This window comes from Oryctolagus cuniculus, chromosome 1 (assembly GCF_051225735.1).
Source record: "Oryctolagus cuniculus isolate XC-2025 breed Fujian yellow rabbit chromosome 1, ASM5122573v1, whole genome shotgun sequence".
NCBI lineage: Eukaryota > Metazoa > Chordata > Mammalia > Lagomorpha > Leporidae > Oryctolagus > Oryctolagus cuniculus.
The window spans coordinates 177,967,149-177,981,818 of NC_142867.1; the positions used below are offsets into that span (position 1 = coordinate 177,967,149).

At 43.9% G+C, this 14,670-nt stretch overlaps 1 protein-coding gene across 7 annotated transcripts in view; it reads right to left on the minus strand.

Moving 5' to 3' along the window:
- The window catches only part of FREM1 (FRAS1 related extracellular matrix 1), a 176,824-nt gene that overhangs the window by 140,726 nt on the left and 21,428 nt on the right, over positions 1 to 14,670 (minus strand). For all 7 annotated transcript variants that reach the window (XR_016223537.1, XR_011380085.2, XM_002708087.6 and 4 more), the window contains one exon: positions 543 to 1,041. Coding sequence is in view for 5 of the 7 variants with exons in the window: in XM_002708087.6 (XP_002708133.3) it covers positions 543 to 776 (234 nt within the window). In the remaining 2 variants the exon portion in view is untranslated. The remainder of the gene's footprint in view (positions 1 to 542; positions 1,042 to 14,670) is intronic.

Here is a 14,670-nt window from a genome sequence, read left to right on the forward strand (position 1 = left end):
GGCTCCAGCTTCCCACCAATGTAGACCTGCACAGAGTTCCTGGCACCAAGCCTAGCCCCAGCTACCACCAGCATTTAGGAAGTAAACCAGCTGATGAGCACTCTGTCTCTTTCTTTCCCTCTCTGTGTGAGTGTCTGAATGTCTTTCATATAAATACTAATTTTTAAAAGATACATAAGAGTTCTTGTCAATAAGAGAAAAAATTGAAAAGACTCGCTAAAACAGTACATTAAAAAATACATGCTTCCATGTCAGCTTGAACTTCACTTCTTCCACAGATGTTAACGTAATTAGGAGTAAATCCTGACTGCTGCAGGCTTACCATGTGAAATCAGTCAAGAATGTTCCAAAGTAGGTTTCAACTCACATAGAAAAAAAAAATAATGCTAATTACAAGCCTCCTGTCAAATGGGAACACCTTACAACACTCACCTGTGATTGGTTGAGGGGAGACCATTTTATACTCATTCTCTCGTCCTCCTTCCCTGCTGCAGACCCACATCACGCACACTTCTGAAGAGGAACGCTTGGCTACGACCTACCTGGGGAGTGAGCGTGCCCACTCTCTGGGTGATTGGCTCATTCATCACCACTTCCACCTTGCAGGCATCCTTCTCTTTGGGGACGGCCAGCTTCAGGTCATCTGCTGACAGGAAAGCCGAGCTGCCCTTCATCACTCTCAGGCCACGATTAACACTGACGAAGGTGGGGCTGGCCCAGCCCAGGAGCAGCAGCAGCAGCAAAACATGCAGCCCACCCCGGCTCAGAGGGTTCATGCTGACAGGTGCCAACTCGTTTCCGTCCACTGGTGAAATCCCGGCCACCAGGGGGGCCTCGGCGCTTCCTCCTGCAGTGTCAGCTCATAGCCCGAGGAGCAGGGCAAGGGGTCCCCACAATGCACCCTGAGATCTTAGCATGCCCCTTTCATTTCAGACGCAGACAAGGAGGCCTTTCAGGCAATCCCAGGGCTTTTAATAAAACTCGCTGATCACTCCTGACAACGCCGGCAGATTAATGTGCCTCCCAAGAGCTTTCCTAATCCTGCAAATGGGAGAAGGGGTGGGAGGAAAGAGAGGGAGAGAGAGAGAGAGAAACCAAAGGTTTGTGCAGCTATTCAAAAGATTGCTCCTGACAAAGGGATCTTACAACCAGCCTATAATTTCAGCTAAATTAAAAACAAATCAACTAAGTTGACCTCGGAGCCCATCTGTAAGGCAAAGCAGTCATTTCACTGCCCTGCTTGGGGCCCCTGCTTCTGGACTGGACGTGACAGAGCAGGAAGTCAGTGCCGTGGTCCAGTGGCCCAAGTACACTCTGGGTCCTCTGAGTTCAGAGGACGTGGCCGAGCTCTCGAATGCTTTCTCCTCACTTGTTCAATGAGGCTATAATCTAGGTGGCGTCAGGCAGCTGAGAGGATTATTTGCGTGCTGTTTGAGAGCGTGATTAATTCTAAATCGATACATCCCAATTAAGAAATAAGCTTAACGATTTGTCGCATGGGGCACTGTTCTGACTTCATGGAGCATTGTAGACACCTAAGAAACACTTGAGTGGAAACTGGAAAAAAATACATTTTTTCTAAGTGAGCTCTCAAGTTTACACATAGAACAGACTAGGAAGAGAGCACAAAGTTGTAGTGCACACAGCTAATGACTTGGTGTATGTACGCACACTGCTGCCATTCTCAATGCTAATTACATTGTTACATACTCAATCGTCATAAAGGAACCTTTGTTTCTACTTTAATCACACAGAGCCTCATGATAACTCTTTTTGTTCTGGAAGAACTGAAAAGATTTTATCCAAGGTGAAATGTACCACAATACATCCTTAAATGCATAGTATGTTTTATGAATCCGTGGTAGTTTCTTTTGCCTATAGCAAAGCCTCATACTTTAAGGATTTCAGGAAGTTTCTCTGTATAACCAGTGGATACCAAAATCATTGTTTGTCAAAAGAGTGTACGAAAATACCTCCGGTACCCCTCATTTCCCATGCCAGACTCTGCCCACTCCACACCGCCTGCACATGCCATGGTGCTAGGAAGATGGACAAAGCCTTTGCTGAACACATGAAGGAAGAAGCAAGAGTGTCAGCGGCTCTGCAAAAACTGACTACAGTGGCCAAACCTGACCGCCTCAGCTCCTGCAAGGGCAATGACTTCACCATGGAAACTATCCCAGATGCTCTGCTTGTGACCCAGCTTCCTGCTAATGCACTTGGGAAAGCAACGGATTGTGGCCCAAATGCATAGACCCTGCCACCCTCCCAGGTAAGAGACCCAGGTGAAGTTCCAGGCTCCTGGCTTTGGCCTGGTGTGGGGAGCAACTCAGACTAGACTAAGTTACTGGAATTAAGACTTATTCTATGCATCTGCTCTCCCACAATATGGCGCTGAGAAGGGAGAACCAGCTTCTACACAGCTGCCTCCAGTTCAACCAATAAACTGTAGGACCTACTCCTGATTGGAGGAGAGCAGCGTACTCGGCGTGTGGGTAGCAGAGTTGGGATTGGTGGAAGAGGACTATAAAGGAGGAGAGAGACAACATGCACCGGGAACATCTGAGGGAACATCTATCTGAAGGAACACCTGTGCAGCCCCCGAGAGAGCCGGCCGGCGGTGTGCCGCTCCCCCGCGGAAGTGGGGAAAGTGGCAGGGGGAACCGCCCTTCCACGGAGGTGGAAGGGACGGTAGCCAACCCGGGAAGAACCAGCAGCAAACCCGGGGAGGGCCGAGCCGACGAAAGAACAACGCAGGGTCCTGTGTCGTTCCTCCACGAAGAGGGGGAGCGACAGCCTGGCCCAATCTTGGCTGTTGTTGCCATTTAGGGAGTGAATCAGCAAATAGAAGATCTTTCTCTCTTTCTCTCTTTCTCTCTCTGCCTTTCAAATAAAAAAATAAATTCTAACACAACCCTGAGAGCACTTTGAAAGCTACACAGCTTGCCCTGTAACCTAGCAGAGAAGTTCGAAGAAAATATAGCTGATGGCAGAGGAAAAACCTGCATATTCTATGACTTTATAAACAGCTTATTTGTTCAACATTAGGAATGGGATGGTAAAGAAAACTGACAGATGGAAAATTAGAGGTAATATGCTTCATGAATGTTATCTCTTTGAGGATACTCAAAATGTTCATGGAAAAATGGAATTAAAAAGATAAGTTTACCTGGATACAAAAAAAAAAAGTTGAAATCTTGAGTGAGTATTGCAGCACAGTGGTGAAGCCACCACTTAAGATGACTGCATCCCATACCAGAGAGCCTGTGGTTCAGTCCCGTGTTCCACTCCTGTCCACCTTCCTGCTAATGCACATCCTGGGAGGCAGCAGACGATAGCTCAAGTGCACGAGTCCCCGTCACGTGGGAGATTTGCATGCAGTTCTGGGCTCCTGACTTCAGCCTGGCCCAGCCCTTGACTGTTGCAGGCATTCGGGAGGGAACCAAAGGATGGAAGATCTCTTTTTTCTCTCCGCCGACTCTGTCATCCCCAGCCTCCTGCTATCCATAAGTTCTTTCCCTTTGAGTGCCAGCAAAACTTTTGACACTTTCAACCAACAGAATCATCAAAGGTGAGGGATGTCACTCCCATGATCACGTGTTTTTAGAGAGAAGACTCTCAGACTACAGCTAGAGGCTTTTCCTGCTGAACTTGAACAAGCATGCCCCTGTGAGTTCCATGACCTCAAGGCAATGAATTCTGCTGGCAGTCTGCATGAGCTTGAAAGTGGATTCTTCCCAAGCGGAGCCTCCAGGTAAAAGCAAGAACCCATTCAACTCTTCGAAAGCAGTCTGGTGACAACCAAAACACAGAACCTTGCTAACCCATGGCAGACCCCAGACCTCTGGACACTGACAAATGGCAAGTGTGTGTTAAGTCATAGAGTTTGTAGTGATTGGCTACACAGAAATAGGAATTCAATATATTCTTCCTTCAAAACAAATCCAGAATCCAGCTACTTCCTCCTTCTCCTGTTGTCACCTTGACCCAAGCCACCACTAATTCCACTGGATGATAAAAAAGCCTCCTGTTTGATCTCATTGCTTCTACTTTTGCATGCCCATTAAGCATTTCTCAGCATAGCAGCCAAAGTTCCTATGAAATGTTCTGTATACCATATCACTTCTCTGCTCAAAATTTCCAATGACTTCTCATCTAACAAGGTGTGTGATAGTAATTTAGAAAGCCGCACCCCATTTCAAAGTGCCTGGGTTAAGTTCCAACTTCACTTCCAATTCCACTTCCTGCTGAGCTCCAGGCTTCAGCTTGGCCCAGCGCTAGCTATTGTGGGAAATTCAGGAGAGAACAAGCTGTAAGCATTTTGAGAAAGAACAAGTGGATGGGAGATATCTGTGTCTGTGTCTCTCTCTAAACAATAAAAGAATAGGGGCTAGCGCAGGCATCCCATATGGGTACTGGTTCATGTCCCACCTGCTCCTATTCTGATCCAGCTCTCTGCTATGGCCTGGGAATGCAGAAGAAGGTGGCCCAAGTGCTTAGGTCCCTGCACCTGCGTTGGAAACCTGGAAAAAGCTCCTGGCTCCTGGCTTTGGATCAGCCCAGCTCTAGCTGTTGCAATCATTTGGGGGAGTGAGCAGCAGATGGAAGACCTTCCTTTCTGTTTCTCCTTCTGTCTTTAACTCTACCTCTCAAATAAATAAAATATTTTTAAAAAGTAAATGAACAAATATATATATATATAATGTGTGTATATATGCCAGAAATGGGGGGAGGAGAGAGAGATCAATCATCCGTCCACTGGTTCACTGCCCAATACCTGCAACAGCTGGGGTTGGGTCAGGTCCAAGCCAGCAGCCTACACCTTCATCGGGGTTTACATGAGTCCTCATGATAGATTTCTTATAAGGAAATAAGGAGACCAGAGCTCTGTGTCATGTGGATGGATGGCATGAAGTTGGCCCTCTGCCAGCTCTAGCAGCACCTTGATCTTAGACTTCCTAAGCTTCGGAACTGTGAGGAATACATTTCTGTGTACTTCTGCGAGGAATAAACTTAAGCCACCTAATCTATGGTATTTCTGTTATAACAGCCTGAACTAATTAAAATTGTGTTAAATTACATATGTGTGATGTAAAGGGAAACTTAAACGAAATCTTACAATGTTAGAAGGCTTTTCCAAAGTATATTGGCAGGGAACTTCAAAATAAACATTTTTTTAAACAAATAGCTTTATGATTAAAAGTTTACATTAAGACATATCCTCTGACAAAGTCAATGTACACCAAGCCTATCTTACATCCTTTGGTCATTCTGTTGCTTAACTGAAAATCAATTTAAGAAAAATCATCAGTGTAATTAATTCCTGGGTCAGTGTTGTGGCATACTGGGGTAAACTGCTACTCACATAGGAGCACTGGTTCAAGTCTTAGATCCTGCTGTTTTCTATCCAGCTCCCTGCTGATAGCCCTGGAAGGCAGCAGAAGATGGCCCAAGTACTTAGGCCCCTGCCACCCATGTGGGAGACCCGGGTGGAGTTCCTTGCACCTGGCTTCAGCCTATCCCAGATCTGGCTGTTGGGGTTATTTGGGGAGTGAACCAGCAGTTGGAAGATCTCTGTCTCTCCTTCTCTCTTATGTCACTCTTTCAAACAGTAAATATATTTTAATTATTTTACTTACATTTTAATAAATTTTATTTATGTATAAATTTCATTTTATATATATATATATTCCATCAAACACAAAGGGCAGATGCATTTTTCTTCTCAAGCGCAGTCACCCATTCCATGGGTGGACTGTTAATGCACATGAAACCAAAGAACACTACAAAATGCAGAGGCCCCTGTGTGAAGTCTCCCAACTGTCAGCTCAGACGTCTGGTGGGCAGGGTGTGTCACGCTCCACAAGAACTGTTCCTGGCAGAGCTGGCTACATGCATGTTGCCCTGGAATTCTGTTTTCCTACCAACCAATCAGCCAGCAGCTGAAACAAATCCCCTTGGAAGCCCATGAAGTCCTGTGGCATATGAAGGCACATCAAACAGGGGCTTTGATCCCGAGTTAAGTTCCTGACCTTGGTCCATATGGCGAATTCCTGCACAGCCTTGCTGTGGTCCAGCCCGACCTCCCTCCCATTCCCAGCAGCTCACAGCACCTCCACATTTCAGAGCCAGACCTCGCTGTAAAGTATGAATAAATCAGTCTCAATGAAAGGGAGTCCAAACAATTTTGCCATATTTCACAAATTTGTCTTTCATGACTTTAAATATGTTTTGGTTTAGCATGGCTGTAATAAGAAAGGCAATGTGGACTAAAATGGAGCAATCAATCAAAATATTCTGTTGCTTGTCAGCAATTTAGAAGGACAAATATGCTCCTCTTTAATATTTTTTAAAGATTTATTTATTTGTATTTATTTGAAAGGCAGACTAACAGAGGGAGAGGGGGAAGACAGAGATTAGAGAGATCTTCCATCTGCCGGTTTTCTCCCCAAATGCCTGCAACAGCCAGGGCTAGGCCAGGCCAAATCCAGGAGCCAGAAACTCCACCTGAGTCTCCCATGTCAGGAGTAGGAACCCAACTGCTTGAGCCATCATGTGCTGCCTCCCTGGGTTACCAGGATGCTGGCTGGGAAGCAGAGGCAGAACATGCTCCCAGGTACTCCGATACGGGATTGGCCCAAGTAGCAGCTCAGCTCTGCATCACAACACTCACCCTCCGATACATTTTAAAGATATTATGACAAATGTCTCCTTCCTTTCTCTTAGGGAATCTTAGTGATTGTTTTCCAATTTGTATCTGTGACAAGAATGTCTATTTGTCCCACAATATCCATTCTCAACTCATTCAGTAGAAACAGAATTTTTAGCCAGATTTTTAATCACCCAGGTCAAGGACTGTATTTTGCAGCCTCCCTTGCAGCTATATGTGGCCACGTACCCAGATTCCCACCAGTGGAATTTGAGAACCAAGGTAACAAGGCAGCTCTGAGAAACCATCTTTAGGAAGTAGTTACTCATGTTCCTCAACCCTTTGTCTTTTTTTTTTAATATTTTATTTATTTATTTGAGAGGTAGGGTTACAAACAGTGAGAGGGGGAGACAGAGAGAAAGGTCTTCCATCCATTGGTTCACTCCCCAAATGGCCACAACGACTGGAGCTGCGCCAATCCGAAGCCAGGAGCCAGGAGCTTCTTCCCAGTCTCCCATGCGGGTGCAGGGGCCCAAGGACCTTGGCCATGTTCCACTGCTTTCTCAGGCCATAGCAGAGAGCTGGACTGGAAGAGGAGCAGCCGGGATTAGAACTGGCACCCATATGGGATGCCGGTGCCACAGGAAGAGGATTAACCTACTTCGCCACAGTGCCGGCCCCACCTTTGTCTTTGTATTTCCATGCATCTTGTTGTCTAGCCTAAGGCTACTCACTCTTGCCCATGAAAACCAGAGCTACACCATTAAGTGGGCAGGAAGCAGGAAGGAGCCGGGGTCTCTGGAGTGTGTACAAAGCAGTCACCACACCAGCCCATTCTTTGAGAATTTTATCTGGCAAAGAATATAACTTCTTTCTTGCTTAACTCACTATTATTTGGGGGATTTAATAGATCCCACAACTGAACTTTATAGCTTTCATAAACACTTTATGTTTCAAGTTTCTGTATTAATTTAGCTTTACCACTAATGAGGTAAAGATTGTAATTTTTGTACTTAATAAACTTTGGGGTGATAACTTATTCTGCAGTGTATCCCAGTAAGTCCTCAACTGGGAGATAAGATCAATGTCTAAGCTCCCAATATTCATTTACCAGGAAGACAGAGAGAAGAAGAGAAGGGAATCTATCTATATTATTCCCTGTGCCACAGTGTTGTGGCAGGATTAGCCCACTCTGCTGGTCATTCATCAATTTAGTCTTTCATAAATGGGATGCTTCATCCTGCCACTTCCAAACTGTCCCTGTACGACCAACAATAGACATAATCTATGTGGAAATATTTTCTTAATGATAAAGCCCCATATAGATGTAAGATTATTACAAAAAAAGCAAAGGAATGAGAATAAAACTTTCTCAGGAAAAACAGCATGGCAGGAATTAGGCCTTGGTGAACAAGGCACAAAACAACATCCAATAAACCTCAAATAGAGTATGTTGTCTTACCCCACTTTATCATTTTCATCCTCATAATCATAAGACAGGACACATAATTTGAAAAAAAAAAACCACCCTGAATTCTAATATTTCAAAACAACCTGAAACAATGCAGTTGAGAGGAGGGAGGAACACAAGAATAAAAGTTCCCAAATTCAAAATCAAACAAAACTCCTTGATCAATCAGACGTGCAGAATTTGGTGTAATAAAGATCAAACAGAGGGGTGGGCATTTGCCACAGCGGTTAGGACACCACTTGTGACACCCGCCTCCTGTGTCAGATGGCCAGTGTCCTGGCTCTGCTTCTGATTCTAGCTTCTGACTAATGTGCACATTTTAGAAGATGGCCAGTGAGGACTCCAGCAGCTGTCCCTGCCACCCATACCCAGATGGACTTCCATGTTCTTGGCTTTGGCCTGGCCCAGGCCCAGCTGTTGTGGGTATTTGGGAGAGTGAATCAGCAGATGAAAGCTCTCTATCTCTATTTCTCTCCACCTTCAAAATAAATAATAAATATAAAAAAATCAGATAATGATTCATTTGCATTTTACTTACATTTCTAACACTGCTTCTGTAATTTTTTGTTGGTATTGGAAAACACTCGTTTATGGACAATACTGCTGATTTTTTGCCTCAAGAAGATGTGGGGGAAGGAAAAGAAGAGAATTTGGATGAATGCACAGAGAGGATAAAAGAGAAATACAGAATGGTAGCAAAGCACATCAAGACTCTGAATCAAGTAAGATATCAAAGGTGGGGGATGGGTCTTCCATCTCCCCTAAACAAAACAGTGAAGCTATCTTATCTCTGACACAAAGTTAAGATGCCCAGGGCAGCCAGCCTTTACTTTACAGCACCTCTAATGGTAAAGCCTCACACATCCTGAGAATTTCACCTTCTCCATCTCATCACTGGGTCCCCACCCCAACCCACCCCCTGCCGCCACAAGATCTGAGCACAGTTTGCTGGGATCACTATAGTGGGCACCCACTGAGTCAGTAGTGTTATGGGAGGTACTTAAAAGTGGAAGGAGAAGAGGCACTCAGATTCCCCAGGGAAGCTTTTAGCTGCCTCAAACTTAATTTGATTCTGCAGTAGAAACAATCCCTGTCTTGTCTTGCTTATGTGGTTCAGCTGCTGCTTAGTGTTTTGAAACCCTCATGTCTCACTTATAAGTCAGTTCTGCTCTTCCTAGTTTCCCAACATTACCTTTCAACTTCATGCAGAAAACCTGTATTCTAAGTGTACCCTCATATGCCATTAAGTATGTGAAAAAAAGTTCTGAAAAGTAGAAAACCATCCTGCTTTGAAATCTTCCTTATAAAAATTCTTAGGCTTTGTTTAACCAAACTTTCTTGCAACATTTCTCAAATGAAAGAAAAGAGTAACATTTCATTTCAGAGCCGGTTCTGTGGTGCAGCAGGTTAGTGTCCTGGCCCAAAGCGCAGGCATCCCATATAGGCGCTGGTTCAAGACCCGGCTGCTCCACTTCCAATCCATAGCTCTCTGCTATGGCCTGGGAAAGCAGTAGAAGATTGCCCCAAGTCCTTGGGCCCCTACACCCATGTGGGAGACCCAGAAGAAGCTCCTGGCTCTTGGCTTCGGATTGGCGTAGCTCCAGCCATTGCAGACAACTGGGGAGTGAACCAGTGGATGGAAGACCTCTCTCTCTCTCTCTGCCTCTCCTCTCTGTGTAACTCTTTCAAATAAATAAATAAATCTTTAAAAAAAAAAAACATTTCATTTGGTAGAGGGGAGATATACATTAAAATTTATCTAATAACATATTCAGCTTAACTGCAGGAGTACCTATCCTTCTTGTTGATATAAACATGATACTCCTTTCATTATTCTGAGAAAACCTGTGCACAAAAAGAAAAGAATGGATTTCAGCTGTGCTCTAGATTCTCAAAAAATGCAAATTCTTGATGGTTGATGATAGTGATGTGCCCTGATGAGAATAGTATTTACTATTCTCCCTTTCTGGAATGCTTGCAATAGTAGCTACACAGCACAAGGCAAGTGTTCGGCACAGATATACAAGTACCAAAAATCTATCTTGGCTTTGTTTGCTTGCGTTGCTTTCTGCAGAATTCTAATGTGGCCTGAATTGCCTCTCATCATGGACTCAGGTAACGATCAGCATTTCACAGAAGATGACACAAGCAATGACATCTTTCTGTCTTCCCTGGACGTAATGCTATTACCTCCTGACTCATAGGTTTAGATCTTACAAATACTCTAACGATCTTTAAGCAGAGAACTAAAACTAACAGAGAAATGGCATTTTAAGCAAAAACTAGTCCACTCAGGAGTAATTCATTCCTATCTACCCAAACATATGGAAAGATTTTCAATCCTTTCCTAGAATGGTGAAAAAAAAAAGGAAGATTTTCTTCTTCTATTTCACTTAAAAATCTCTAAAATGCCAGTCAGAATAAGCTTATAAGTCAATATGAAAATTTTCATGTATTTTTTTCAAATTTTCATCTACTTGAAGGTGAGAGTGACAGAAAGGGGGAGGCAAGAGAAGGAGGGAGGGAGAGAAGGAGGGACAGAGAAAGTTCTTCTATCCACTAGATTATTCCCCAAATGCCCTCAACAGCTAGGATTGGGCCAGGCCAAAGCCATTAGTTAGGAACTCCATCCAGTTCTCACAAATTGATGGCAGGGACCCGAGTATTTGAGCCATCATCTATTGCCTCCTGAGGTGTACATTTAGTAGGAAGCTGGATGGGAAGCAAAGTAACCAGGACTCAAACCTGCACTCCAATATAAGATGTAGGCATCACAAATGGTGGCTTAACCCATTGTGTCACACACCCACTACATGACATATTTTAAAATCATCATGGGTTGAACATTTGGCACAGTGGTTAGCATGCTGGTTGGGATGCTGCTATACCATATCAGAGTGCCTGGGTTCAAGTCTTGGCTCTACCCCAGCTTCCTACTAATGCCACTCTGGGAGGCAGCAGGTAGTGGTTCAAGAGGTTGGGTCCTACCACCCACATGGGTGACCCGGATTGAGTTCCCAATTCTGTGCTGACCTGGCCCAGCCCTAGCCCCTGTCATTGAAGGCCTCTGGGGTGCGAACTAGTGGATGAGAGCTCAATTTCTCTCTCTCCCTCTCTCCCTCTCTCCCTCTCTCCCTCTCTCCCTCCCTCTCCTTCCCTTCTCCTTGCCTCCTTCCCTCTCTGGCCCCATTCTCTCTTTCTCTGTCTCTTTGCTTTTCAAGTAAATAAATAATAAAATAAAAAGAACAAGCAGAGGAGACTGGAAAGGAGTAGTTGGTGAAATAGGAAGAAAACTGAGTTCCTTAATGGTATTTTTAAAAAAGTAAAGTCATAATTTTCATACAAATGAATTTTCAAGGTAATTCCTACAAATCAAATTTTAGAGCTTCAAGCATAAACCCATAGCTGAATAAAATTTTCCATAGGACAACTGACTTGAATGCAAATCACATGTGGCATAAATTGATGCACTGAGAGGCAATGAACTAGAAGGCAGAAGAGCTGTGTCCTCAGGGACAGCTGACTGCCTAGTCCTGGGGAGAGCAGCTGTCTTCCTTATGTTCCCATTGAGGAAGTAAGGCTTAGAAAGACTTTACCGAGCCACTGTCTCCTCTGACCTTAAATCTCCCTGAGCCAGAGAAGTCCAACCGCTCCTTGACACAGGCCACCAGGAGTGAACATTCTAACGGATGGCAGGGTCACAGCAGGAGCTGTAGAGCTGGGGAGAAGCATCCCAGCCAAGAGCTCTTCCCTCCTGTCTTCTGACAATCTCATTCCATCCCCTCCAACGTGCAGTGGTTGAGCCACACCATGAAAGCACCCCCCTCCCCACAACTCTCTCTGCCTCTCAAGTAAATAAATTCCATTTTTTTAAACCCTAACACATTAAGTGCTTATTATATACTACATATTATTCAGTGTGCTTTACATATGTTGTTTAATACCTACAATGGGTTTAACAGATAGCTAGTGAGTGTACAGATTTGGAAAATGAGGGGAAAAGAGGCTAAGTAACTTGCCCAAGATCATCAGCTTGACCTTGTCCTTGTAATCAAAGCCAGGAACACTGCATTTCATCACTATATTATACTGCTTCACTGTACATCAAAACCATATACTCTGCAAAGGCTTCCCTAGCCTCAGGGTCTTTGTCCCACAATGTGTACATCTTAACAACTTTAAGCTTCCAGACAAGCCATTGATGACAAAATGAGAAGTCAAAATTTCATGGGAGCCCATGTTCTCTAAAGGAAATAGCTGTTACTTAGGAGCACCTAATTAACACAGATACTCCATCCATGGGCAACCCATGTTTCAACCCCTCACATTATAGGAACAATTAGAAGGCCAGAAGGTAAACAGGCCACTTCATAAGTTCAGGCTGTTAAATCAATAAAATAGGCGGCACAATAGGCTAATCCTCTGCCTGCGGTGCAGGCACCCCGGGTTCTAGTCCCAGTTGGGGTGCCGGATTCTGTCCCGGTTGCTCCTCTTCCAGTCCAGCTCTCTGCTGTGGCCCGGGAGTGCAGTGGGGGATGGCCCAAGTGCTTGGGCCCTGCACCCCATGGGAGACCAGGAGAAGCACCTGGCTCCTGGCTTCGGATCAGCAAGGTGCACCGGCTGCAGTGCACCGGCCACAGCGGCCACTGGAGGGTGAACCAACGGTAAAGGAAGACCTTTCTCTCTGTCTCTCTCTCTCACTGTTCACTCTGCCTGTCAAAAAAAAAAAAAAATATATATATATATATATATGTTGGTTCTGTCTACAGCATTTGTTTCCTCCTCTCTGCAATTTTTTCTAAACTGTAATCGAAGCTACAGAATGTATGGTTTAGAAGGAACTTTAGAAAAAAACAGGTCCATATCCTTCATTTTATTTTGCAATTTATTTGCTTATTCTGAAAATAACTTCGTTTTTGGATATCAAAGAAATGTACACTTGTTAATTAAAAGATAAAAATACAAAAACCCATAGAAAAGGAAAATACACTTCCCAGAGAAAACAATTTTAGGTGTATGTGTGTGACTTAATCAGAATGATACTACAAAAGGCATCGAGTAGCATTCTTTTCTACCAACATACATTCTACTGTAAACATTTGCTATATTTTTTTAAAGATTTATTTCTTTAAAAGGCAGAGTTAAAGAGAGGCAGAGTCAGAAAGAGAGAAGAAGTCCACTGGGGTGGCACTCCCTAAATGCCTGCAACAGCTGGAGTGGGCCAGATCAAAGCTAGAAGCTAGGAGCCAGTAACTCAATCCATGTCTTCCACATGGGTAGCCAAAACTCAATCACTTGATCTATCACCACTGCCTCCCAGGGTCTTCATTAGCAGGAAACTGGAGTCAGAAGCAAGAACTGGGTATGGAACTCAAGTGCTTCTGACATGAGATACAGGTATCTGAGCAGTTAGACCACATGTTACCGCCTCCATCCCCCAACTTGCTCTTACCATAAATGTTACAACCCACCACTGCTTTAACATGCATTTCCTTTGTTTACCTTTTTTCTTGTATTTAAATGTCTGCTACTCATGTATTATCTTTTCTAGAAAGCCTTTCATTTTACAGAATAAAGGAAATTCCATGGCAGAGAAGTTTCTATCAAAATCACAGCACTATCTGGAAACCTGGACAGAAACCTCAGTTCTGACCTCAGAACAGTGCTTTATCCATTCCCCCGTGTGACTTCCTTAAATCACTGATGTCTAGTCTGTACTTCTTTCTCAGAGCTATGGAGAGGGAACTCTCCCTCCGGCTTTCATCCTGAAACTAAGGGAGGAAAGATTCATTAGCTGGGAACCAGCCAGACTGAAAAAAGGTGAACAAGAGAAAAACATAGCAACTTATTTATGTGTAAGTATTAGAAGACACAAGAGACTTCATAAGGAAATGAAGACTAAAAGAAAGCTTAAGCCTGAGCATTTTATACTAGCGTGATAAAGAATGGAAATTTATTACAGGGAAATGTGATAGCACAAAGGGGCAGGAGCTCCGGGCCAGGGGGCTGTGGCGCAGTGGGTTAAGCTGCCTCCTGCGATGCCAGCATTCCATATCAGAGTGCCTGATTTGAGTCCTGGCTACTCAGCTTCCTAACCAGGGCCCCCCAACCACCACAGCCACCTGAACTTCCTTTCCTCCTCTTAAGAAAATGTTGCATTTCTTAATTCATGATAAAACATCAAATTGTCCAAAAGTTAGGTTCTATTTAAGTTCATATTAAATCATGGTTCAGGAATTCATCTTCAAGAATACTCCCATTTTTAGAATACATTCTGATCCTTTATTTGGACATAACGCATTCATTCATTGATTGTTCAAACAATTGTTGGGTACCTACCTTTTGACAAGTGCTATACTAAGTGCTAGGATTATGAAGACAAAAAGGCAAAATATTCTTGCCTTTAGAGAGTTAACAATGTAATTCATAAACACAGATATATGAACTAATGATTCAAAAAGGGTGGTGTAGAGAATAAGAGTGGAATGCTCTATGTGTTATAGGAATAAATAGGAGGGCAACATTTGACTCAAACTTAGCCTTGGGGATG